The sequence below is a fragment of the Protopterus annectens genome, chromosome 2.part0 (genome assembly GCF_019279795.1).
Source record: "Protopterus annectens isolate FY-2018-M chromosome 2.part0, PAN1.0, whole genome shotgun sequence".
Classification (NCBI taxonomy): Eukaryota; Metazoa; Chordata; order Ceratodontiformes; family Protopteridae; genus Protopterus; species Protopterus annectens.
The window spans coordinates 70714481-70740791 of NC_056728.1; the positions used below are offsets into that span (position 1 = coordinate 70714481).

The 26311-nt window shown below is 42.0% G+C and overlaps 1 protein-coding gene across 1 annotated transcript in view; it reads left to right on the forward strand.

Moving 5' to 3' along the window:
* PCNT (pericentrin) overlaps positions 1–26311 on the forward strand; it is a gene marked incomplete in the record, with an annotated part of 2997294 nt that overhangs the window by 1897552 nt on the left and 1073431 nt on the right. Inside the window, 1 exon segment of the mRNA XM_044060288.1 lies at positions 2782–2952. Coding sequence (XP_043916223.1) covers positions 2782–2952 — 171 coding nt within the window.

The window sequence follows — 26311 nt, forward strand, 5'->3', positions numbered from 1 at the left end:
CGGAGAGGATGAACATTCAGCATGATAGTTGCAAGGTATGGCATCTACCCACAGAGACTGTCCAGAGATCAAAGTTGGGAACCTGCTTTGGGCATTTTTTTTTCCCTTGCATTGGGAGATCAACAAAACTTGATGTATGCAGTTTTGTTCAATTAAATTTCATTTCTTACAAAGTTATATAATGGCTATGGATAAAAATGTGAAAATCAATTAGAATATTTTGAAATGGCACAGTCCACTGAGACCTTATTAACCCTGAGAGACAGATGCTATCAGAATACTCAGCACGACACAGAAACTTAAATGTTAAATCTAAAACTAAATGTTCCCTTTTGCGAACATTGGTAAGCGTTCCATGGATGTTCCTATTGAAGTTAAATCTACCATCTCTAAACTGACTAATTTAATGAGTAAAGAAACAGCTACATACTATAATATTAACAGTTTATCCAGATATCTCGAACTAGACATTATACCGAGAGGGCTCAGGGCACTTAAATTCCCCTCAGAGCCTTTTGATTCAACATGTCAGCTGGATAAATCTTTTCAGACGAGATGGGAATGTGCAGCCCATCAATGTTCAAGAGAATGGATCAAAATCCAAATAGAACGAGATAATATTAAGTTGGTGAACCTGACGAAAGACATTAATGTAGTATGCAATAGTCTAGTTACTGTATTAGACAGGAACAGACTTGATTCCTGTCTTAGAGACATTCAAGAAAAAGTCAATGGCTTGGAAAAGAAAATTATTGATCAGAAAATGTACAAAATTCAGAGAGACTTAAGAGATTTTGAAAAGGGCAATGTGTACTTATTTCGAGCCAATCAGAGGTCTCGTACATCGGCTCAGACAACGAATCAACCCATTGAGAATGGCCAGAGACGTGACAGTACTTCGAGCGTGATGACACCCAATCAGAACATGGACAATTTCATGCACGCAAGAGAGGCGGCAGTATCCGGAATTACCTTCTCCAGCTAATCGCCATTTTTTTCCCGCACAGTTTCGGAATGCGGGAAACTTTGGTCAACAACGGAAAAGAGGTTTTGGCGAGCAGGAGCATTATAGGAATGGTCCACAAAGACCGTGGAGAGACAATAAAAGAACAAGATGGTACTAATTTCAAACTACTTACTAAAAATGTGATTAATTTGTCAGGCTGTCATATTTCTGAACACTTTCTTTCTGTTTTAAACTACGGATTGAAATTTGTACCTACAGTACTTCCTAAAATATATGAATGTAAAATAGAATTATATAGTTTCATCAGGAAGTTACATTTATGGTATTATTTCAATGTTTTAACATCTAAAAACTTTGTTATGGATAGTAATTTCAATGGAAATGTGTTAGAACAGAGTGATTCAGAGACAGAAGAATCTTTTTTTTCTTGTGACAGTGAATTTTTGAACATAGGTATATAGACACCTCAGGCATTAAAACAGAAAGTACATTTATGCCTCCATGTTGCAATGATGGCATTAAAAAATTACACGCAATGCTAGATTTTGAATTAGTGTTTGAATTAAAACATTTTGATAGGAAGTCAGTCACATATAACTTGTCCAAGATAGAATGGCAAGAATTGAGAAATTTTTCTAAACAAACAGAATTGGTCATAAAGCCCTCGGACAAAGGCAATAAGATTGTGATTATGCATTACACACAATATTTGGAAATGTGCTGGGATTTATTAGGAGATGAAACAGTGTATTGTAAATCTCACCAGGACAGTATTGAACAGGCAAAAATTAAGTATGAGAATTTAATTCAAAGAGGTTTACGGTTGGGTTTCTGGTCTGAGAATGATGTAAAGAAGAAACTTTGCCTAAGTGATACATTGGGTTTTTTTTGTCTCTATCTGTGCTTGCAGCACTCAGTCACCACAGTCCTATGAGATGTGTCCTGCCATAACATTCCAGCTTGCAAGCAGGGGGTCAACATTTCAACAGGACTAGAAGTCTTCCTCCTCCTCCCAGGATAGGGGAGTGTACTTCAGCTGTCTTGTCTCATTCTCTCTCTCTATCCCTTCTTTCTTCTCGAGCCACTATTAAAACACTGTCATTTGAGATGCACAGTTGTGCAGCAGTTGGCATTGCCTCACACCAAGAGGTTCCTTGGTTCGAGTCTTGGCTGGGGTGCCTTATGTACAAAGTCTGCATGTCCCCTCCCTGTGTTCAAGTGGGTTTCCCATGGGTCCTACGGTTTCCTCCCACATTCTCTAGGTGCAAGTGTATGGTAAAGATGAACTACCGCAGCAGGACTAGCCACCCAGTGGTGTAAACCTTGGCTCTAGATGATCGTCACTGTTGAAATGACACCCCAACAACATGTGTAAAAATGGGGAAAAAAAGGGGTTGACGATGGATGAATGGAACGGAGGTGCAATCAAAGCTTTACCTGTGTGCACTACAGGACAGGATCCTTCAAGGGTACAGTTTTATATTTTGTAATGTTGGTATGTTTAGCTTGAATGTTTTGTGTAATTTGAATAGAGGGTGAAGAACTCTTGATGTGTCATGTCAGCTAATCCAAGTGAATTCTTTGTTGAGCTGAACCTTTGCAATTTGAGTATCTGCTCAGCAGGACACACAAAAAGGCTGCCCCAAATGTTTCCTGATTTACATTGCTGTCTTGAATATTAACTGGTAAAGATGAGTACTTAAGTTCAATGTTGTTAGCCTGCCTGTTTGTAAGCACAGACTTGAGTTTAGCATACATTTTGAAAATCGATTAGTTTCTTGTGCAAGCTTATGAAACTATTTTGCTTTCTACAGGATAAAGATGCTTTGCAACAGCAACAGCTGGGTTATTTGATGCAAATTTCTGCACTACAGTCCAAGCTTGATGAGTCAAGGCACAGGGTGCCTGATGATGTAAGTGGTGGTAGTGAACTGAGAGGTTTGCTGCAGGAAGAACGTGAGGCTCTGCTGCAGAAAACAAAAGAGGTGAGTGACAATTTTAAGCAAATGATATTAATTTCATTTTACCTAAAATGAGTGCAGAGATTCTGTTCCATGTTCCAGAGTAGTTCAAGAAGCTCAAAAAGTAATAATATGACCCTGGGCAAAAGTGGGAGTAGAAAACGCTTGGATCATTTTTATAGCTTTCACGTTTTCTAAAGTGGTAGCAGTTATATTTATCATTTCAAATCTTTGATAAGCGTATGCATCAGTGAATCTTCAACAATAAAAGTCTACTAAAGTCTCTAAATGAAACATATGCAGGAGGGGACACTTTTCTATTTCTGTTGGAAGGATTGCTGGGTCATTGAAAAAGAAAGGGGTAAATCAGAAACAGCTCTTTCAAGCTCTGTCTGCTCAGTGGCCACAAGTCAAGTCATTCCATGAGAAAGGCAAGACGACAGACAAAGGAGAGGAAGTGCTGGCCACATTAAAGTAAGTGCTAGAGGAGACAAAAAAAATTAAACTGCATCCTTGAGGGATTTATGACAAAAACTATGGAAAAAATTCAGGAGTAGGAGTCGATCTTGAGTAGCTATGCTGATGCTATCCAGGATACCGCCAAGAAATGGAACAGTTAAGGTTGCAGACGGAAGCTGTGAAGCTAGATTGGATATGCTAGAAGAATTAAGTAGGGATGAACAGGACAGAGTGAGAGGAAAGAACTTTAGATTCTCAGCCATACTGGCAGGATTGGAAGGAAGTGTGACTGTCCCTTGTTCATGGAAGAGTACCTTACACAACTGACATCAGATTGTAGTACACAAGATTTGAATTGAAAGAGTACATAGAACTGTGTGGATGACAGGCAACCAGTGAGCGTCTTGTCAAATCCCGGACCATTTTGAAACCTGTAAGCAGAAGGAGATTATTCTCACATGATTATGGAAGTCATGGGCAAATTGGATGTGGAGGTCAACCAGAGTCTTTGTAGACCAGAGTTAGCCCCCACCAGACCAGGATGAAGTGAGCCACCTTTTTGACAATTATTAAATTGTCCAAAGATCGAGATTAGGGTATGATTAATGTACCCAGCCATCTGCAAATTGCTTTTACCGAGATGCCCTAAAAAAAAAAAAAAAAAAAAAAAAAACTCTTGATCTCAAGGAAGTTTTGAATTTATTGGTGAAGGGAAGTAGGTCCTCAGTCATGCAAGGGAAACACTTCCAGGAGTCTCGAACACAGGAGGTGATCAGCCTGTGGCAAGTGGTAGTGGTAGAGGGCAACCAGGGAAGATTGTTCCCCCTTTTTGAAAGATACCAAGTGCTGAGAAAAATGAGTTGCAGAAGGGCAGCAGAAAAAGGACCATGAACCACACAGACTAGGAAAGGGTCATCATCCTAGCAGCCAGCGTAACCTAGGATTGTGCAACAACAATAGGAAGGAGCAGAAAGTAATGCAAATACTGCTGGAAATGAAACGCAGAAGAGGGTTGTATAAAAGTAAGGAACTAGTAAAGATAGTCTGGACAAAGATATTCATGTCTCTCTCTCTCTTATTCTTTCAACAAGAGTTAATGGAAATTGTATTGAGACCACTCACCTGTAGGCATTTTGAGTAGAAATTTATATTGTAACTCTACCCTTAAAGAACAGCAAGATGAATTGGAGCATACCATCTATTGCTAGCGGAGAGGATGAACATTCAGCATGATAGTTGCAAGGTATGGCATCTACCCACAGAGACTGTCCAGAGATCAAAGTTGGGAACCTGCTTTGGGCATTTTTTTTCCCTTGCATTGGGAGATCAACAAAACTTGATGTATGCAGTTTTGTTCAATTAAATTTCATTTCTTACAAAGTTATATAATGGCTATGGATAAAAATGTGAAATTAGAATATTTTGAAATGGCACAGTCCACTGAGACCTTATTAACCCTGAGAGACAGATGCTATCAGAATACTCCCTGAAAGGAAGCAGGAGCAACACAGAGGGTGAAGAAGACCCCTAGAGATATCTACTGCAAGAAATTTATCCTAGAAAGGAGATCAAAGAATTAAAGTGTGAGTCACTAATGAAACAGTGAGAAGAAAAGGCAGCTTATAGATGAGGGACTTTCTAGGAAACATTGGTGGAAAAGGTAGAATTATTAAGATGGAATATTAATAAGTTCTTCAGTGCAATAAAAATGGAAAGGATTTTAACATTGGAAAGGCAAAATGTAGACATAGCAGTGCATATTGAAATTTGCCTTTCGCATGATGAGCATGTAAAACTAGGAAGGAAGGGCTATTCATAAGAAGCAGACTCCACCTATAGGGGAACTAGGAGAAGCGGAGTGGCCCTACTAATTAATAAGCTGCCCTTTCATATTGTTGAAAGGATAGAAGATAACAAAGGCAGGTATGCCAGGCTTAAGGGCCTGATGTATTGCCACCTGATCTTGATAATTTCAATCTGTATGCCACCTACAGCCATATCAAGGGAAGTAGAAATGATGTTGGCAGAAATAATAAAATTCAGGAGGGTGTCCTATATATGATAAGAGACTAGAACCAGCTGTACTGTGGCAGAGATATTCAGGGAGGTATACAGGCAAGGCAAATGACTAAGGCAGAAAAAGGTACAAAGACCACACTGCAATAGCTGGGGACATGGGAGACTGCATCAAGGATTTAAACTAACTTTAAAATAAATGGTCAAGGATCAATGGGGACTACATATCAACAGAGAGCATAATTGGTTCTAGTGGGCAGCATCAGGACTATTACCCTATCGGGTAACGTATATTTGAAAGTAACTTTAAAGGTGGAGTTCAAAAGAGTAAGCACTGGAGGTTCCTGGTATTTAAATATGAAAAAGAATACAACTGGAAAGAAGTCAGACAGCAGATTCAAGGACAGATGGCAGATTATGAGATCTACATACCCAAGGGGTGGGATCAGTATAAACTTGTACTGAGGGAAGAGTCGTAGAGACAAGAGACAGGAAATGAAGTTAGGGAGTGGACAAGACTGTGGAACAAGAAACTTAAGGGCTGCATGTCAGCAGCACATTAGGACTTCAGAAGGTGACAGGGACAGAAAGCTGGAATTACTGCAAAAGGTTCAGAGACTAAAGAATAACAAAATTCTGATGAGAGTGAATCTAATAAAGGGGATCCATTTTTCCACTACACCAAGAAGCATCTGTGCTGTTGCAATAAGATTATGCTAACAACAGCACCGTGCGGCTATTTTCTCCATACTTGACCCCAAGGGTTCTATATCATAACATCAAAGTGTAAAACTTCAAATGTTATAACATCGAACTTGAAACATCAAAAGCTGAAAACCCTGAAGACTGAGAACAGCGATTTGTTTCCCTGGGAAAAAAAATCACTGTTCCAGTACAAAACATGAATCACACAAACACTACAAACTATTTCTTATGTGGGGGGCAAAGCCCCCCACACTCCCCTAGTTAAATATACCAACTCCAAGATCGCACCACAGTGGAGGTAATAGCGAAGATGCGGAAACGGCCCACCGAATTCTTTCCCTGGGAAAGAATTCTATGTTCCACGGCTTCGATATTCTCAGTCTTCGATGTTTCAGGTTCGATGTTATAACATTCAAAGTTTTTACACTTCGATGTTATGACATAGACCTGACCCCAAGCAAGGAAAGAAGTGATGCAGCCCCAGAGATTATCAGGGTATTCAGCCAATATGACCGAGTTATACCAGGCTTAAATAGAATGGTGGATAGAGCCATAACCACTGACTTGCTTAAAAAGGGAACTCTTAATCAGCTAAGTGCAGAAGCAGCAGCAGACCTGATCAAAGTAATAAATGAAGAGGTGATTGGGCAACCCTAAGTAATATGACGGGTAACAAATCATCATGGTCAGGTGGTATACCCATAGACATCTGGCGGACCATGGGGAATGAAATGTTAAAGACATTGATCAACGCTATGCTGGAGATAAGGGAAGTTTGAAATTCATGATGTTGGGTAGTAATATCCCCAGTACTAAAAGAGGAAAAGGATCTGAAATCACCAGTATCTTATTGCCCCATATCAGTTCTAACACATGATTATAAATTGTTTATGACAATTTTGGCTATCTGAATCGATTATGAGCAAAATTAGTCTCACTAGACTATACAGGATTTGTCGGTGAGCTAGAATAATCTTGGATAACTTAATTAGAATGATGATAATTATGCAGGAAGCTAAGAGAAAGGGAAGTCGTTTGTTTCCTAGGGTTGGACTCTGAAAAGGTATTTGACAGGGTAGAGTGGGCCTTACCTGTTTGACGTAATGGGCAAAATAAAGTTTCCTCCACAGTGGCTTGAGCTGCTACAAGCAATTTACAGTGGCTCATCTGCTCAGGTAAAAGTCAGGACGTGACTTTTGGAGCCATTTAACAATAGGCAGGGAATAAGACAGGGATGTCATTTGTATCCAGCTGTATTTGCATTAAGAATAGAGCCCCTAGCAGAGTTGATCAGAACCTCCCAAATAAGAGGTTATGTATGAGGAAAGATCTCCAAGTTACACTCTTTGCTGATATCTTAATTGCAGTGACTCACCCATGAGAAGACCTACCTGTCCTATGGAACCTACTACAAGAATTTGTCTACCCATCAGGGTATTAGATTAATTTACATAAAACCCAAGCATTGGTGATAAGTGAATCAGAGGAGGAGCTAGTTGGTTGGTAGAAGGGGGAATTGAGTACCTCTGGGTGAGGTTGTGAAAATATTAGTGTCAAAAAGGAAAATAATGTCCAAGATTAACGAATAATATGTCTTTGCATATACAAATATATCTGCGTCAGGGCTAGTCATCTGGTGGTGTAAACCTTGGCTCGAGGTGATTGTAACTGTTGAAAATGACATCCCGATAGAAAATGTAAATTTGGCTGTCTCATGTATCAAGGTGTGCTTAAAGCATTAGTGGCTCTCCTATTCCTGATTTCACTGAGGTGCTCTGAAATTCGGAGCCTCAGTCTTCTAGACGTTTGTCCAATGTAAAACGCTGAACAGGAACAGTTGGCCAAATACACAATCCATTCACTGCTACAATTTCCAAAACATAAAATGTCAAACCTTGGGGGTGTTGGAACTAGTAAATATTTTGAGTTTTGAATGTATAGGGGCAAGCGGAACAATGTCCACAAGGAACACATCCCTTAACCCTGGTACCAAGTATGGTAGACTGTTGAAGTGTAGATGGAACTTTCCATTTGAAATGGCTAAAGCGGGAACCTAATGTCGGCCCCTACGAAAAGAAAAAGAACAAATGGAGGACAATATGTCATTAAGTTTGGCATTGGGCTTTAGGATGTCCCAATGTTGATTGATAACCCTCTTGAAGGTTTGGAAATTCCTACCAAATGTAGTTAGCAGTCGTATGGGTTGTTGTACATCCTTGTCAATATCAGTTTTTTTATACTGTAACAAGTCCACTCTAGATTGTTGTGTAACCTGATCCCTAGCATGACAAACATTATCTTAGCCTGATCCAACCAGAATTGCAGCGCCTCAAGCCCGACACAATGTGGAATGCTAGTATATAATAAGGGCACATCCAAAGTGCACATTAGCCACTCAGGCTCTAATTGCATATTCTCAATGATTTGTAAAAAATTGGTGGTGTCCTGAATTCTAGCACGAACTAGGGGCAACAGGAGTTGTAAATATTTTGTTAAATAGGCCGACAGGGGTTCAGTCAATGATCCCTGTCCAGAGACTGTACGTCTACCGGGGGGATTGGACATATTCTTATGAATTTTGGGTAGGAGATACAGATATATTGAGAATGGGAGTCAAAAACTGTTAGATGTTACATTTTTTTTTTTATTAATATTGCCCTCCTCCAAAGCCAAATTAAGAAAGTTGTAAATTTCATTTCTTGAATTCTGATGTCTGGTCTAATGGCATACCCATGTAGAATTGTCCATCCCCCAACCGTCTCTCCCCCTCAGCCAAGTATTTTTCCCAATCCATGATTCCTATTGCCCCTATCTTATCAGCCGGTAATGTGACCAGATCCTGTCGGGCTATCAGCTGTTGCATAGCTAGTTGTTCAGACTTGTTTATATTATTATTAATATTTGGCATAATTCGTAGCATAATTTGTACTAGAATTTAGGACACCACCAGTTTTTTACAAATCAATGAGAATATGCAATTAGAGCCTGAGGGGCTAATGTGCACTTTGAATGTGTCCTTATATGCTAACATTTCACACTGGGCCAGCCTTAAGGCGCTGCAGTTCTGGTTGGATCAGGCTAACATCTATCCCCCCCTGGATTCAATAGTTTTTAGTATGTTTATCTGAACACGTATTGACAAAAAATGTGTTATATTTTTTTGGCAAATGCTTTTAGCAAGTTAAGGGGCACCGCCATGATGCAGATCTGTTCATGGGATATATTGAACATCAGCTTATTTATGATGTTTCACATAATCTATTTCTCCAGGAAATTGACATCTGGCGGCACTACTTGGATGATTGCTGGAGGGTGTGGAGGGGGGGATTTAACTTTTTTGTTGGAGTTTGTTCAATACCTCAATCAGAACAAATGGGGTATCCAATTTACCTTAAATTCCAATAAAGAATCTATCACTTTTTTAGATGTGTATTAGGCATTTTGATCATACCCTCCAAACGGAGGTGTTTAGAAAATATCCTCAGTATAACACATTATTGCATGCTGACAGTCACCCCCCCCCCACATCATCCGCAATATACCCAAGTTGCAATTTTTGAGGATGCACTGCATTTTATCTAGTCAGGAGACCCATGCTAGGTTTGAACAGTATCTGCATAAACGGTTTATCCAGAGTGGTTATAAAGATAATAATATTTGTCAGGCTAGAGATGAGGTTAGACAACAATCTAGAGTGGAGTTGTTACAGTATAAAAAAATCTGATATTGACAAGGATGTACAACAACCCAAGACTGCTAACCACGTTTGGTAGGAATTTCCAAACCTTCAAGAGGGTTATCAATCAGCATTGGGACATCCTAAAGGCCAATGCCAAACTTAATGACATATTGTTCTCCACTTGTTCTTTTTCTTTTCGTAGGGGGCCGACATTAGGTTCCTGCTTTAGCCATTTCAAATGGAAGGTACCATCTACACTTCAACAGTCTACCATATTTGGTACCAGAGTTAAGGGATGTGTTCCTTATGGACATTGTTCCGCTTGCCCCTATATATTCAAAACTCAAAACATTTACTAGTTCCAACACCCCCAAGGTTTGACATTTTATGTTTTGGAAATTGTAGCAGTGAATGGATTGTGTATTTGGCTATCTGTTCCTGTTTGGCGTTTTATGTTGGACAAATGTCTAGAAGACTGAGGCTCCAAATTTTCGAGCACCTTAGTGAGATCAGGAACAGGAGAGCCACTAATGCTTTATTTAGGCACACCTTGATACATCAGACAGCCAGATTTACATTTTCTGTGATTGACAGGGTCCAGGGCTCTACATTTTCTAAAGTTGGTTGCCACACTATATTAAACAACAAGGAATCAGGTTGGATTATCAGGCTAGGGGGTTTGTTTAAACTTGGTCTGAATGAATTGTCATAATGATGTATTCAACCAATAATTTTTGTGAATGCTAATGATGTTATGTATTTAAGGACTGGGCATTTGTATTTGCTTTAATGCACTGAGGAAGGCTGATGCCGAAACCGGTTTGCTTTGTGGTCTTTTATGCAACTTAAATGAACCAGTTTATAATTTTCACCCATTGTGCTGGACCTTTTTGTGGTTTAACTACTGCCTGGATGGTTTGGTCTGTGCACATCTGTACGTGAGGATGTATGTGTGTTTGACCAAATTGATACTAGCAAAAAAAGGAGATTACCAGAAAATGGAAGTTACAGGAAAACCCTACAGCAGCAGATATAATTGCTTTAATGAAGAACTTAAAGGGCAGTAAGAGAAGGGAATTAATAAGGGGCATGTTTGGACTATTAATAGAGTTAATAAAGTTATGATAAAGTAAATGTCCCTTACTAATCATAATCATGTGTCAAGGGTGTTATCATTTACATCTTTTTTGTCCATGGCACTTCAACTTCAGAAAAAATTTACTGTCTTCCTGCTCCATGTTACAAGTAATGTAAGCTCCAGCAACGACTCCAGCTGTGAAACAGAGGGTTAGTGCATCACTGGCTTCACTGAAATTTTTAACATGGGAGTGATAAACTCATTACTTCAAGTGACGCCTCCAGGTGCATCTGCGGCTGACTCCTACTGACGCCTCTAGGTGTCAAATATTGCTTGTTCATATTTGGAAAAATAATTCCAAAACCATGCTTTGTAAACAGTTTTAAAAGATTTCATCTTAAAGCTTACACAATAGCAAATTCAACTGCATTAATATTTGACCTCTGTCTAGTGCCGATAGAGATATTAACTGTTTTTTTTTTGTTATTTGTATAGATATAATTTTCACATTTTTCTAATTATCTTAACCAATTAACACAGAAAGAGCTCCTTATCCTCATATAAAAGCTCTCAGACAGATGAATAAAATGCTGCTGACAGTATGTGTGTAACTTGAGTGGTTGCTGTGAGATATTGTAAGTTGTCTACAAAATATTACAAATGTAATAGTTACTGCATTTACTGTGACTTATAAAATTCCCTTTAAGACCTACAACCTAAACAATACTACCACTATAAAAATAGTTTGTGCTGAAGGGTTTGCCATTTATACTTCTTTCATAATCCCTATGGTTCCAGATATATGAACATTTGTTTGAAGTGTGAAGACATAATTTTGATTCTGCCAAAAGGCTTAGGCTTAGCCCATTGGAAGTTACAGTGCAAACTTCCAGAGCTCCACTGCAGTGAATGAGTTAGAAGGCTTCTTTCCTCTTTTCCTCTTCATTTGCTGTAGATTCCGAAGTGGTGGTCAGCAGCATACTGCACAAGCAGTGGTCAGTTCTGGTGTTTTCTAGCTCTCTTCAGAAGAGGAATAGCCTGTTAACTTTCACTTGTCAAAAAAAAAAATGAAAAGAAAAAAGGAGATAGAGAGAAGACTGAGCCAACTGGCTGAAGGATCTTTTCAGGTTTCTTTTCTCATGCAGTGGTATCCAACTAGAGATACTCTGCAAATGTCTGTGGATACTTTTCCCCAAAAGAAAAGTGCAGTGATGCATGCATGCATACCTACATACGCACATACAAAAATTTCAAGCATGGGCATTAATGCCCTTTTAGCCTGCCGGTATACCAAAGCAGTTGTTCCCATAAGTGTCTAGGCTGTTAAAAATATCTAAACTAGTGCTTACTTTGTTGTAATTTGGTAGTTTATTCAGGGCATCAGCTGCTATCTGAGAACCATTTAGTACACTTCTCATTCAAATATTATCTTGGTATGTACTGATTTTTATAAATGATGTGGTAAGCATGAAGCATCCTTCTTGTTTTCGTTCTAATCTATCCAGCACGTTTTGATGCCAGTCAATCACTCCAAAACTGTAAGGACAGGAAGAGCAAATTGGTTTATAGCTTTGATTTTGTTCCTAGATGTCAAACACTGTTTTCAGGATTAATTTAAGTCTTCTAAAGTATTCCTTGCCAAGTTTTATTCACATTAGTTCATGTTTTCTTGTTGATCCTTCATCAGTTTCTAAATATTTATACACTTCCTCTTGCTCAAGTTCTTTTATATCACATTCTGGACCTAAACTGATATTTTCTTGGTGCTGCAGTTTTTTTAAGGGTTGCTTTTGCACATTTATCAAGACCAAATGACATTCTTATATCATCTGAAAAATGTTTCACAACTTGTAGTTGTGCTTTTAGTTCCTCATCTGATGAGCTATGCAGTTTTAAGTCATCGACAAAAAGAAGATGAGAAGTCTTTACACTTTGTTTTCTAGAGGGGAGCCAGTTGGGGCCTAAGCTGTTGTAGACAGCTTAGTGGGTTTAAGGGCAAGGCAGAATAGCAGCGGTGACAGTCACCCTGCCCTCTGTCAGTAGGGACTGTTTTTTTACAGGGGGTAGATACTTCTTTCCTGTCTTCTATTTGCTGTTTGCCTAACATTTGTGTCATCAGTCCTGTCAGAAAATGTAGTAACAGATGTTCATCATGTTTCACTGTTGCAGTCATGACTGTAGGGTTCTCCCCTGCCGGCAGGCAGTCCTCGGTCGGCCAGAATCCCAAAGTCTGGGTCCGGCGTCGGCTGTTCAGCCATGCTCCCTGACGTCAGAGCGCCAGGAGTATAAAGCTGACAGCCGACGCCATGTTCTCCAGTCTTTCTTGCCGTGCGGTGATAGCAGTTTGCAAGTGCCGGTCGGCTGACTCCTGACAATTTTTTCTGAACAAACTTCAGTCTGAAGACTTTCTTCTCCTACTCAAAGCTAAGTACCCCGTCGGGGAAACTTTTTTCTTGCTCCAGTCCGATGTCAGAAAAAGTTAATAATTGTATTTCATGTGGGAAGCAAATACCTGATAAGGATTTTCATTCTTACTGTATTCCTTGCTTAGGCCCTGACCACGACGTAGCTAGTTGTCGGTTTTGTGCTAGATTCAATCAACGTACAATTAAACGAAGGTACGATTTTGCATTTCATTACTTCGGTAGGCATTTTAATTACAAAATGTCGTCTAATACGGTTCCGGCTACCGGAGTTCACAAACGACACAAGGACAAAGACAGGCCTCCGAGGTCCAAATCAGATGATATCATACAAGCAGATCCAGCTTCAGGTTCGGCCGTCGTCAGTGAGGCGCTTTTGCAGCCCCTGTCGTCGGCCTTTTCGGAACCGATGGCCGAAATGGACTCCCACGAGGAGCCAACTGGGCCTTTGAATATTTCTGTTGCAGGACCTTCGGACAATGCTCCTTCGGATGGGTCCGGAGCCGCTGCACAGGTACCGGCTTCCGAAGGGGTTTTCAGGCCTACTCAGCTTCTAATAAAGGCAAAAGCAAAGACTCCTTCCAAATCAAAGACTGCAACACAGGCCTCTTCTGATCCGGCTCCCAAGTCACAGAAACAGTTACTTAAGATGGCAGAGGACTTACTTACTATGATTAGGGGTTCACATCCCCCTCCAGATAAAAGGCCAAGGCAGGAAGTTTATTATGACTCCTCTGATCAGGCTTCTGTTTCTTCAGTTTCTTCTGACCAGGAATATTCTTTCCCTCCTTATGAGGATTCTGATGCTGAGGAATCCATTCCTTCAGCTTCTCCCCCTGAGGACTTCTCTTTTGGGGAAACTTTGCATGAAATGAGGGAACATTTCCACTGGGAAGGACAGGAGTATTTGGAATCTAAGAAAAGACTAAGGGATTTTCTTCTTCTTCCCCAACATAGACCCCTGGTTATTCCTCCTATTTTGGATATTGTGGATGATGCTTTTTCGGAGGCTAACTTAACCCCTGACTCTTTTCCTCCAGCTCCTGTTAAGCCTGACAGATATTACAGGGTTCCTGATTCCCACCAGTTTTTCTACAAGAACCCTACTGCTGACCCTGAAACCATTTCTCAGGGTCCTAAGGGAGTTAAGGCCGCTTCTGCTAAAAACCCCATTCCCACTGAGAAGGATTCCAGATCTTTAGAAAGATGGGGCAAAAAAGTGTACACTTCTGCTACTTTATCTATTAGGGCTTTAAACTGTCAGTTTCATATGCTGAAATACCAGCAATTTCCCCTGTCTGTTTTAAAACAAAAGCTAACTTTCATTTCCACCTGTGCAGATGATAAGGAATTACATGACTTAATGCATGCCACTGAACAAGTTGGGAAGCATGGTTTACACCGTGGATTTGATGCCTTGGAGGCTTCTTGTAGGGCTGCTGCCTCTGGCACAGTAATTAGAAGGCATGCATGGTTAAAGGAACAAAATTTGCCAGATCAAGTAAAAGCTAAATTATTGGATGCTCCTGTTCAGCATAATGTTTTGTTTGGATCTAAAGCTGAAGAGGGGATTAAAAAGATGGAGGATAAGGCAAAATCCATGCAAACAGTTAAAGATTTCTTACAAGTACAGCCACCCAGATTTAGTAGGAATTGGCATACTAAAAATTGGTCCTTTCCCAATTCAGACAGGCCTCAGAGGGGTAGATACAGACGCTCCCGAGGAATGCCTCAAACACAAGCCTCTTATAGACCAAGACAGTGGACTGCTTCCACCCCTAGGGGAGGAGAGGACAGGTCCGCAAGCTCATAGAAAACAGACTCAATGACTCCCTCTGTTGGACTTCAGGAACTTCTTGCCTGGAAGCCCCTCTCGGAGGAAAACTTTCTCTTTTTCACCTAAATTGGACTCTTATAACCCAAGACAAGTGGGTTCTGGATGTGGTTTCAAGAGGTTACAAATTCCATTTTCATACCCTACCAAGGTCAAGCGGATGGCCAGGTCTTCCAAAACATCAATGGACAGAGGCCTTAAACCAGGTGGAAGCTCTCTTGGCTATGAAAGCCATAGAACTAGTTCCACTTTCAGAGATGGGACAAGGTTTTTACTCAAGGCTCTTTCTAGTCCCCAGGAAGCAAAATTCATGGAGACCCATTCTGGATCTGTCAGTCTTGAACACTTTTCTATAGATACCAAAATTCAAGATGCTTACTCTACAGCAGCTACTTCCAATGCTGACCAAAAATGCATGGATGGTAACTTTGGATTTAAAGGAGGCATATTTACACATTCCCATCAGGCAGGACCGGAGAAAATACCTCAGGTTCAAGGCACTTTCAATTCTCTGCGCTGCCCTTTGGATTGTCTACTGCGCCCAGGGTCTTCACCAAATGCCTGGCTCCAGTAGTAGCTTATTGCAGACTCAAGGGAATTCAAATTTACCCTTATCTGGATGACTGTCTTATTCAGGCAGACAGCAAGGATGTCTTACTCCAGCATTTACAGTTTGTTCAGAATCTTCTCAAGTTCCAGGGATTCACTGTAAACATGAAAAAGTCAAATTTGACACCCTCACAACAGATAATTTTTCTGGGCGCTTCTCTAAACACAACAACCCAGATGGCATTTCTGACATACGAAAAACAGTTACAGCTGGCTTCAACTTTCAAAACCTTGGCAACTTTAACTCAGCTATCTGCAAGGAGATTCCTGCAGGCTTTGGGTTACATGGCCTCCTGCATCCTTCTCGTACCATATGCAAGACTACATATGAGGAAAATATAGTGGTACCTAAAAAGTGTATGGTCTCAGCATTGCCACAGTTTAGACATACTGATCTCCGTCCTGCCTTGTCTTCAAAAGGAATTCCTTTGGTGGTCCAAGGCATGTACTCTAAACAAAGGAAAACACTTCTGTCTGCCTCCTGCCACTCAGATACTAACCACGGATGCCTCAGATTATGCATGGGGAGCCCATTTTCAGGGCAACTTGTCTGCAGGGCCTTTGGACAAAGGATCAGAAGCACCTGCATATCAATTTAAAGGAAATGTTAGCCGTTCAGAAAGCTCTATTGGCCTTCAGGAATCTTCTACAACAAGGACAACTACTGATATGGACAGACAACACCACAGTTATGTGGTACATAAACAAGCATGGAGGAATCTCATTCCTACCCCCTTTGCAGACTAGCCATGGATCTTTGGAACACAGCTCTAGCTTGCAATCTGGACCTTCAAGCTCAGTTTCTACCAGGGAAGCAAAACTGGATGCTGGACACCGAAATATTCAAGATGATAACAGCAGTCTGGGGATGTTCTCACATAGACCTCTTTGCATCCCACCTCAATCATCAACTACAGATTTTTTGCACCAGGACTTTCCACGAACAAGCTTGGAAAGTGGATGCAGTATCATTCAGTTGGAGAAACCTCTCGGGATATGCCTTTCCGCCTCTTCCTCTTCTTCCACAGGTATTATTAAAGATCAAACAGGACAAGCCCAAGATGATAATCTTGCTGGCCCCAAATTGGCCTCGACAGTTTTGGTACCCAACTCTGTAAATCCTTTGTCTGGAGCCCCCTTGGATTTTACCACAGACTCCGAACCTTCTGTCCCAACACCAGGGTCAGGTTCTACACTCCCATGTCAGAACTCTCAGCCTGGCGGCCTGGTTAATCCAGGGTTTTTGATTCATTCTCTCCTACCCAAGCAGGTCATGGATGTCATTTTAGAAGCCAGACGTCCTAGCACTAGAAAATCTTATGCAGGAAAATGGAAAAGATTTTGTTCCTGGATGCAGGCTCAGGATTCTGATCCTCTTCTTCCTAACATTCCTTTGATTTTACTTTACCTGACAGACCTCTTACATAAGGGTCTCTCTTTCTCTTCCATTAAGATACATGCCTCTGCTATTTCTGCTCATTATAATACAGACCTTCCAATCTTTTCCCACCAGCTCATGAGACAGTTTCTCAGAGGAGCTAAGAACTTAAGGCCCCCTAGATCTCCTCCCATTCCTGCTTGGGATCTCAACTATGTTTTGGAAAAGCTCACCTTACCTCCTTTTGAGCCTGCTGCCACTTCTGACATCAAGTTTTTATCTTGGAAAACAGCCATCCTGTTAGCTCTGACCTCTGTCAGGAGAGTTTCAGAGTTGCAAGCTCTTATGGCTGTGGAACCTTATATTATTTTTCATCAAGAAAGGGTGTCTTTAAGGACTAATCCTACTTTCATGCCTAAGGTGGTTTCCAAAGTGGCTTTAAATCAAACTATTCACTTGCCAACTTTTTTCCCCACTCCTCAAAATAAAGGGGAAAGGATCTTACATTCCTTGGATGTACACAGACAACTGCGTTTTTAACTGGACAGAACCAAGGACATCAGGAAATCAGAGCAATTGTTTGATGTCCTTCAAGGATGCATCTGCAGTCATCACATATGGGTTGTCCTGCCTCAGGCAGCCCTTCGGTCGGCCGGATTCCAAAGTCTGGGTCCGGCCGCTGATGTCGCCTTTCCCGGCGTCAGAGCCTGGGGTATAAAAGTGTCAGCCGACGCCATCTTCCTCAGTCTTTCTTGCCGCGTGGTGCCCGAAGCAGAAGCAGTTCGCAAGTGCCGGTCGGCCAGCTCCTGTAATTCAGCTGCCGAAGACTTCAAAAGCTAAGTACCCCGTTGGGGACTCTTTCTTGCCTCAGCCGATGTCAGATAAAGTTAATAATTGCTTAACTTGTGGGAAACAAATACCTCATAAGGATTTCCACTCTTACTGCCTCCCCTGCCTAGGCCAGACCACGACGTCTCGGCCTGTTCAGCCTGTGCTTCCTTCAACCGACGCACTCTTAGACGTCGGGCGGAGTTTGCAGAGGAATTTTTTGGGGCTAGTTTTTCATACAATATGCCGTCGGAGACTCCGACTTCACATTTAATAAAGAAACGGAAGGACAAGGACTGACACATGCGGGCCGCGGTTCTGGCTGAAACCACGGCCAGGCCTACCGCAAGTGTCTCGGTCTCGGCTGAAACCGAGTCCTTGGTACGTCCGACCCCCGAAACTGCTCAACTGACAACCCCGGCCCCGGAGGCCCCTGCTGAGTCGGTTATTGAATTTCCTTCAGAAACTGGTGTCTTGGAAACTTCCGACACCATTCCTCTAGACAAAACTACACCAGCACGTGGTGCAGCTAGGCCTCCTGCATCCATGTCCATAAAGGCATTCACCAGGGCTAAAGCTGCTAAACATACAAAAGCTATGCCTCCCAGGGTTACTCCTCAGGGACCCTCTACAAGTTCACAGATTTTAACCTTAGCAGAGGACTTTATTTCCTTGATTAGGGGCTCTCAACCTCCTCTAGACAAAAGGCCCAAGGTTGAGCCCTCTGATCCCCACTTCTCAGAGGAGGCCTCTGATGGCTCTGCTCTCTCGGACTACCAGGAGGAGGCTTTTTTGGCCTACGAGGATTCTGATGCAGAGGAATCTATCCCCTCGGCCTCCCCTTCCTGAAGGACTATCCTTCGGGGAGACCCTTCACACTATGAGAGAGCATTTCAAATGGCAGGGCCAGGAATTCTCTGATTCCAGGAAAAGATTAAGAATTTTTCTGCATTTACCTCAGCATAGACCTTTGGCTATTCCTCCTGTTTTGAATGTCATTGATGATGTGTACTCTGAGTCTAGCATAACCCCTGACACTCTTCCTCCGGCCCCTGTCAAGCCCGATAGGTACTACAGGGTCCCGGACTCACATCATTTTCTTTACAAGGCCCACTCTGCTGATCCAGAAACTATTTCCCAGGGCCCTAAAGGGGTTGCAGGTGCCACTACTAAAAATCCACTCCCCTCTGAAAGGGAGTCCAGGGCTTTAGAGAGATGGGGTAAAAAAGTGTATACTTCTGCTACTCTTTCTATGAGGGCATTAAATTGTCAATTTCATATGATACAGTACCAAGTGTATTTGTTAGATGAATTGCATAAGAAACTGTCTTCACCTGAACCCCTAGATCGCAAATCACTTCAGGATCTGGTACATAACTCCCAGCAGGTTAGCAACCATTTCTTAGTGTGGTTATGATGCATTGGAAGCTTCATGTAGGTCAGCTATGACAGGTGCAGTCATACGTAGGCATGCTTGGCTGAAGGAACAATCTCTGCCAGATCATGTTAAAGCTAAGCTTCTGGATGCTCCACTGGAAAAGCAAAAGTTATTTGGCTCCACTGCTCAGGAGGTCTTAAAGAAATTTGAGGAAAAGGCAAACTCTGTACAAACAGTCAAAGATTTTCTACAACTCCACCCACCAAGATTCAGCAGAAATTGGCCTACCAAGAATTGGTCCTTTCCGGACACAGAAAGATTTCAGAGAGGCAAGAACAGGCGTGCCAGAGGTAGAGGGCAAGCTAGAGGCTCCTACAGAGGACGTCAATGGCAGCCTCCCAACCAGAGAGGTAGTGCAGGACCTACAACTGCTGCACAAGGACAGACTCAATGACTTTGCTTTGACTCCGCCAACCAGGGCTCAATTAGAAGCACCTTTGGGCAGAAAGCTTTCTTTATTCTCAGAAAATTGGCACAGTATTACAAGAGACAAATGGACACTGCAAATAATAGACAGAGGATACAGGTTCCATTTTCACACATTGCCAAAAAGAAAAGGCATGCCAGACCTGCCACCAAATCAAAGGGCAGAGGCTTTGAAATAAGTCTCCAACTTAATGCAAATGAAAGCTATAGAGAAGGTTCCTCTTTCAGAACAAGGCCAAGGATTTTATTCCAGACTATTCCTTGTTCCAAGAAAAGAAAATCAATGGAGGCCTATTCTCGACTTGTCCGCACTGAATACTTATCTCATTGTGCCAAAATTCAAAATGCTGACTCTACAGCAACTCCTTCCCATGCTGGGCAAGGGGTCTTGGCTGGTGACTCTAGACCTCAAGGAGGCATACCTGCTTGTCCCTATCAGACAAAGTTGCAGAAGACACCTCAGATTTCTTGCAGGTTCAGAGCATTATCAATTGTCAGCATTGCCCTTTGGCTTATCTACTGCTCCCAGAGTATTCACGAAATGCCTGGCATCAGTAATTGCACACTGCAGACTTCAGGGGATTCAAATATACCCATATCTGGACGACTGCCTTATACAAGCGGACAGCCAACAAACTTTGGTAAAGGATTTGAATTATGCCATCCACCTACTGCAGGCCTTGGGATATACAGTCAACATTCACAAATCAAGACTTGTTCCATCCCAAAGAATAACTTTTCTGGGTGCGGATCTAGACACAGCCACCCAAATGGCTTTTCTCACAGAAGAAAAACAAAGACAACTACCGGATTACTTCAAGAATCTGACAAGACAAACTCGGCTGACTGCAAGGAAAATCCTGCTGGCCCTGGGTTACATGGCATCGTGCATTCTTCTGATTCCACAAGCAAGGCTGCATATGAGGAATCTACAATGGTACCTAAGGAGTTTATGGACTCAGCACAGTCACAGCTTAGAAACTTTGATCCCACTCATTCCATGCCTCCAAAAGGAATTTCTGTGGTGGGCTCAGGCAAGCCAGTCAAACAGGGGTCTGCCCTTCAGCAAGCCAATAGCCAGCCAAACAATTACAACGGACGCTTCAGACCTCGGTTGGGGAGCACACATGGAGGGCAGATGTATTCAAGGACTATGGTCACAAAGGGAGCTATGCATGCACATAAACCAAAAGGAAATGCTGGCAGTGATACATGCAATCGAGGCCTTCAAACTTTCTGCATCAAGGCCACCTGCTAATAAGGACAGATAACACCACAGTTGTGGTACATAAACAAGCAAGGAGGCACCCATTCCTACCCTCTTTGCAGACTGGCAATGAATCTATGGGAACTTTCCTTGAAACGCAATACAGACCTGCAATCCCAGTTTGTTCCAGGAAAAGACAATATACTGGCGGACAGCTTAAGCAGAAATATCATGGATGCACACGAATGGATGCTGCACCCAGACATCTTCCTACAGATAACACAATCATGGGGAAGGCCAGACATAGATCTTTTTGCCTCCCCCCACAATCATCAGCTGAAGAAATTCTGCTCAAGGACATACCACCCACAAGCATGGAAAGTGGACGCCCTATCTTTCAGCTGGAGGACTCTAAACAGTGTATGCATTTCCACCTCTTCCATTAATGACCAAGGTCTTACTGAGGATCAGGACAGAGCAGCCAAAAGTGATTCTGATAGCTCCAGACTGGCCAAGACAGCACTGGTACCCACTGTTAAAGAGCATGTCACGCACGAAACCATGGCCTCTTCCTCAATGGCCACTTCTCCTGACACAGCACAATTACAAAACTCTGCATTCCAACCTGAAAACCATGCAACTAACAGCCTGGAAAATACCTTGACTCCTCCTCAGGATAAGCTATCCAAGAGAGTGAAGGATATCATCATGGAAGCTTGCCGGCCTTCCACAAGAAAGGCATATTCAGCAAAATGGAAGAGATTTCACACTTGGAGCACCACAAAGGGCCTAGATGCAACAGTGATGAACATGGCACATATCCTGGAATACTTGGCAGAAATGCTCCACAATGGCCTGTCTTACTCTTCCATTAAAATTCATGCTTCAGCAATTTCAGCAGAGTACAATACTGATCCACCTGTCTTTTCTCATCCTCTCCTAAGACAGTTTCTAAGAGGAATTAAAACCATCAATCCTCCAAGGAAACCTCCAGTGCCTACTTGGGACCTTAACTTCATGTTGGAAAAACTAACTCTGCCTCCTTTTGAACCAGCAGCATCTGCAGAACTACAGTTGCTTTCTTGGAAGACCGCCTTCCTTCTGGCCATAACCTCAGCAAGAAGAGTATCTGAGTTACAGGCCCTCATGGCAGTACAGCCATTTCTTATTTTTCATCAGGACAGAGTCTCATTGAGAACCAATCCTTCATTTATGCCAAAGGTGGTATCCAGGGTCTCATTAAACCAAGCTGTTCACCTGCCTACCTTCTTTCCAAATCCACAAAACAAAGGCAAGAAACTTCTGCACACCCTGGACGTACACAGACAGTTACGCTACTACTTGGACAAAACTAAAAGCTACAGAAAAACTGACCAGCTATTGGTAGCATATGCTGCTGGTGCACAAGGAAAAGCAATTTCCAAACAGAGAATTTCAAAATGGATAGGGAATTGCATTCGTTTTTGTTATTCCTTTCATGGAAATACTGTGCCAGCTAACATTAGACCTCATTCCACCAGAGCCACAGCCACCTCCACAGCCTTCTTAAGGGGGGTGGCTACCAAGGACATTTTAGAAGCTGCTACATGGAGCTCCGTGCATACATTTTCCAAGCATTACAATTTACCTTTATATTCCAGATCCAGAGCAGGCTTTTTTACGGCAGTCCTGCAGGGCATTTTAGCTACACCATCCTTTACATAGATCCTCCACCCCCAGATTGGCTATGGTATTCTACCCATATGTGATGACTGCAGATGCATCCTTGAAGGACATAGTACAGTTTTGTACCTACCATAAATGTAGATGTCCGATAGGTATGCATCTGCAGTCAGGTTTACCCTCCCTCCTTCCCCTCTTTGGTATTTATTGGGTACTTTTTCCTTCTCATAGCTTGCTGGGGTTATCTATTATGGTGTATTTGTTATATATATATATATAAATATATATATACTTATATATTTCTGTGCATGTTTGGAATTTATTGCACTTCTCCAAATTTAGCCTTCCTTTGAGGGCACCTGGCATTTGGGGCAAGAAACACTGAGGAAGATGGCGTCGGCTGACGCTTTTATACCCCAGGCGCTCTGACGTCGGGGAAAGGGTGACATCAGCCGACGCCGGACCCAGACTTTGGAATCCGGCCGACAGAAGGGCTGCCTGAGGCAGGACAACCCATATGTGATGACTGCAGATGCATACCTATCGGACATCTACATTTATGGTAGGTACAAAACTGTACTTTTCTTATGCTTCAAGTTCCCAAGGTAAAGCCATTTCAAAACAGACCATTTCTAAATGGATTGCTCATGGAATCAGATTTTGCTATTCACACCATGGAAAGCAAATCCCAGGGAGTATAAGGACTCATTCCACCAGAGCTGCTGCCACTTCAGCTGCCTTCCTCAGGGGAGTTCCTACCAAAGACATTTTGGAAGCTGCAACTTGGAGTTCAGTGCATACTTTTCAAAGCACTACAATCTACCTCTCTACTCTAAGTCTAGGGCAGGCTTTGCTTCTGCAGTCTTGCAGGGCCTTTTAGCCGCCCTTCTACTTTATGACCACCTCCCTTTCATTCTGCTTTGGGATTCTACCCTACAGTCATGACTGCAACAGTGAAACGCGATGAACATAGTACAGTTGTGTACACTTACCATAAATGTAGATGTTCGAGTGTCTTCACTGTTGCAGTCTGTTCCTCCCTCCTGTCCCCTCTTATTTTTACTTTTGTGTGGTTCCTTTTTCACCATTCTTCTGAGGTGTATTTGCAAAGGGTATGGGACCTTACTCATTTTGGGACTCCTGACATCTGGGGCAAGAAAAACTGGAGAACATGGCGTCGGCTGTCAGCTTTGTACCCCTGGTGCTCTGACGTCAGGGAGCATGGCTGAACAGCCGACGCCGGACCCAGACTTTGGGATTCTGGCCGACCGAGGACTGTCTGCCGGCAGGGGAGAACCCTACAGTCATGACTGCAACAGTGAAGACACTCTAACATCTACATTTATGGTAAGTGTACACAACTGTACTTTCTCCAGGCTGTGCCAATTGCACAAGTGCAGTCATCATTACTAAGTTTAGATTTGCTAGTAACAATAGTAAGCAAATCATCTAACTTTTGATACAAAGAATACACATTTTCACTATCGTCAGGTTTTACCTTTAACTATATATAGTATTTAGTACACTTCACAGCATACTTGTGCTTTAGCAGATCATTAATGGCATACTCATGTAAGGAATCCGTATTCAGCTGCAAAGGAATAAAGAATTCTTAAAGAAAAGAATGAGCAAAATCAGTTGCCACAGAATTCAAAGAGAATTTAAACACAAACAATGCTGAACTAAGTATTAAGTACAATAAAGGTGTTACTCTCACTGTACAAGTTGTGAAGGTCACACAAAAGCTGGAATTCCTTTACGTCATTCTGGAGTGTACGCAGTAGCTTCTGCTCACTATCATTCGCAGTCACACTTCTTTTTAACAGTAAAGATCAGTAAATCACAAACAAAGACATGTTGTTTAGATAAGCTCTGGATTGTCCTATATGAAGCCTAGTGAACGTATAGCTGACTTAGGCCCCTTGGGATGGCTAGCACTTCTTTTTAGCAGTAAAGATCAGTAAATCACAAACAAAGACAGGTTGTTTAGATAAGCTTTGGATTGTCCTATATGAAGCCTAGTGAACTTATAGCTGACTTAGGCCCCTTGTTATGGCTAGAGTTCACCCATTTAAAACTTATCTTTCTAACAACAACCAGTGAGAATTAAAGGTAAAACAATAAAATATAAATCAAAGTAAATGTTGTCCACAAGCTTATCCATTTCTTCCTACAAACTGTGAAAAACACTGGTAAAAAATATCGTATCAATTCAAATAAAACTTTTCTTACTAGGTAACTGCATAGTCAATCATAAACCAAGGCAGGATTGTTTAGATAAACTTTAAATGTTTTCAGGATAGTCAGAAATGTTGTAGGTTTTCAAAGCCATATCTGGAGTACTCAGTCTTGCCCAAGTCTTTGCCAAGGTTGATTATTGCATTGTTGCCTACCCTTAAAGGACTTTTAAAGGAGACTTGGAAGGCTCTCGAGAAGTTCCCTTTCTTGCCATACAAGCCAAACAGGAAATGTCTTCCTTCTAAATTGTTTTTGTGCCTGCCAGCTCACCATCATGCAATATTGAGTATTGCAGGATTTGCCAGTGTTTCTTCAAAGGCATCAGTGATGGTTTGCTTTCAGACTTTGAGTCTAGGAGATTATTCACTGGGACAGGAAGATGTTTTCAGCTGTGACTCTGGACATATGAATCTTCTGACTTCTGGACATGTGGCTTGCTAATTCTTCCACGTTATTAATTACAGGGTGCTAACCATGGTTAGTGTTGATGACTAGGTCTCAAAAGCTATATTTTACAAGCCCCTGGCAAATCTATTGACTTTACCACTATTGCCTCTTTGTGTACATGTGATCAGATTCATTGTCACATTGTTGCCTTTGGTATCACTGTTTGTGCATACTCAACTGAAAAATCTGCAAGTTTCCCTTGGAGTGCCTTTAGAAGACTTTTACTCTTCCATTTCCTGAGTCAAGTTTTTTTGGACAAGAAACTAAGGCCAGGATGCAAGGTTGAGAGTGCAATTGTGTAATGATCCAGTCCTCTGCATGAGCTTTAGCATTCAAAAAAGGCTCATTCTTCTGGTTTATTGAGCTCCCAGCAGCATAAGCCATAAAAAGATACCTTAGTAGCTGCAGCAGTAGTTGTAGTAGGCCCAGATTTCAGGTTTTCCATTTCCTATAGTGAAGTCCCACAGCCGTGCTCCTTTGGGGCATCTGTGGTGTTTCACACTACTTGCACAAACCCACAGTGGCAGCTTTCAGAGCTTAGAATTCCCTCCTTGGATTCCCTGCCACAGGGTATCAGCTAAGCCTCTCCTACTGGGGAAACGTAAGCCCTGTCACAGAAAATCAGTGGTTCAGTCTTCTAGGTGTACTTAGCATAGTGTTTTTTGTTGTAGTGTATTTTGTTTGTTACAGGGTTCTTCCTTATCTGTGGTGAAAGGATTCAAAAAAATGTATGGCTTGTGGGCACAAGATGCCCTCACAAAATGTGCACAATAAGTGTTTATTGTTTGGGGGCTACCCAACTCGTTTCCTGTTTGCAAGGGGGTTGGGGTCTAGGGCAGTTAATGAGAGAAGGGCTAAGTTAGTCCTTAAGGGCCTCCTTCATGCAAGTAGTAGTCCTTCGGGATCAAAGGACATCTCCGACAAACCTCACCACACTTGCAAGGCCTCCAAGACTT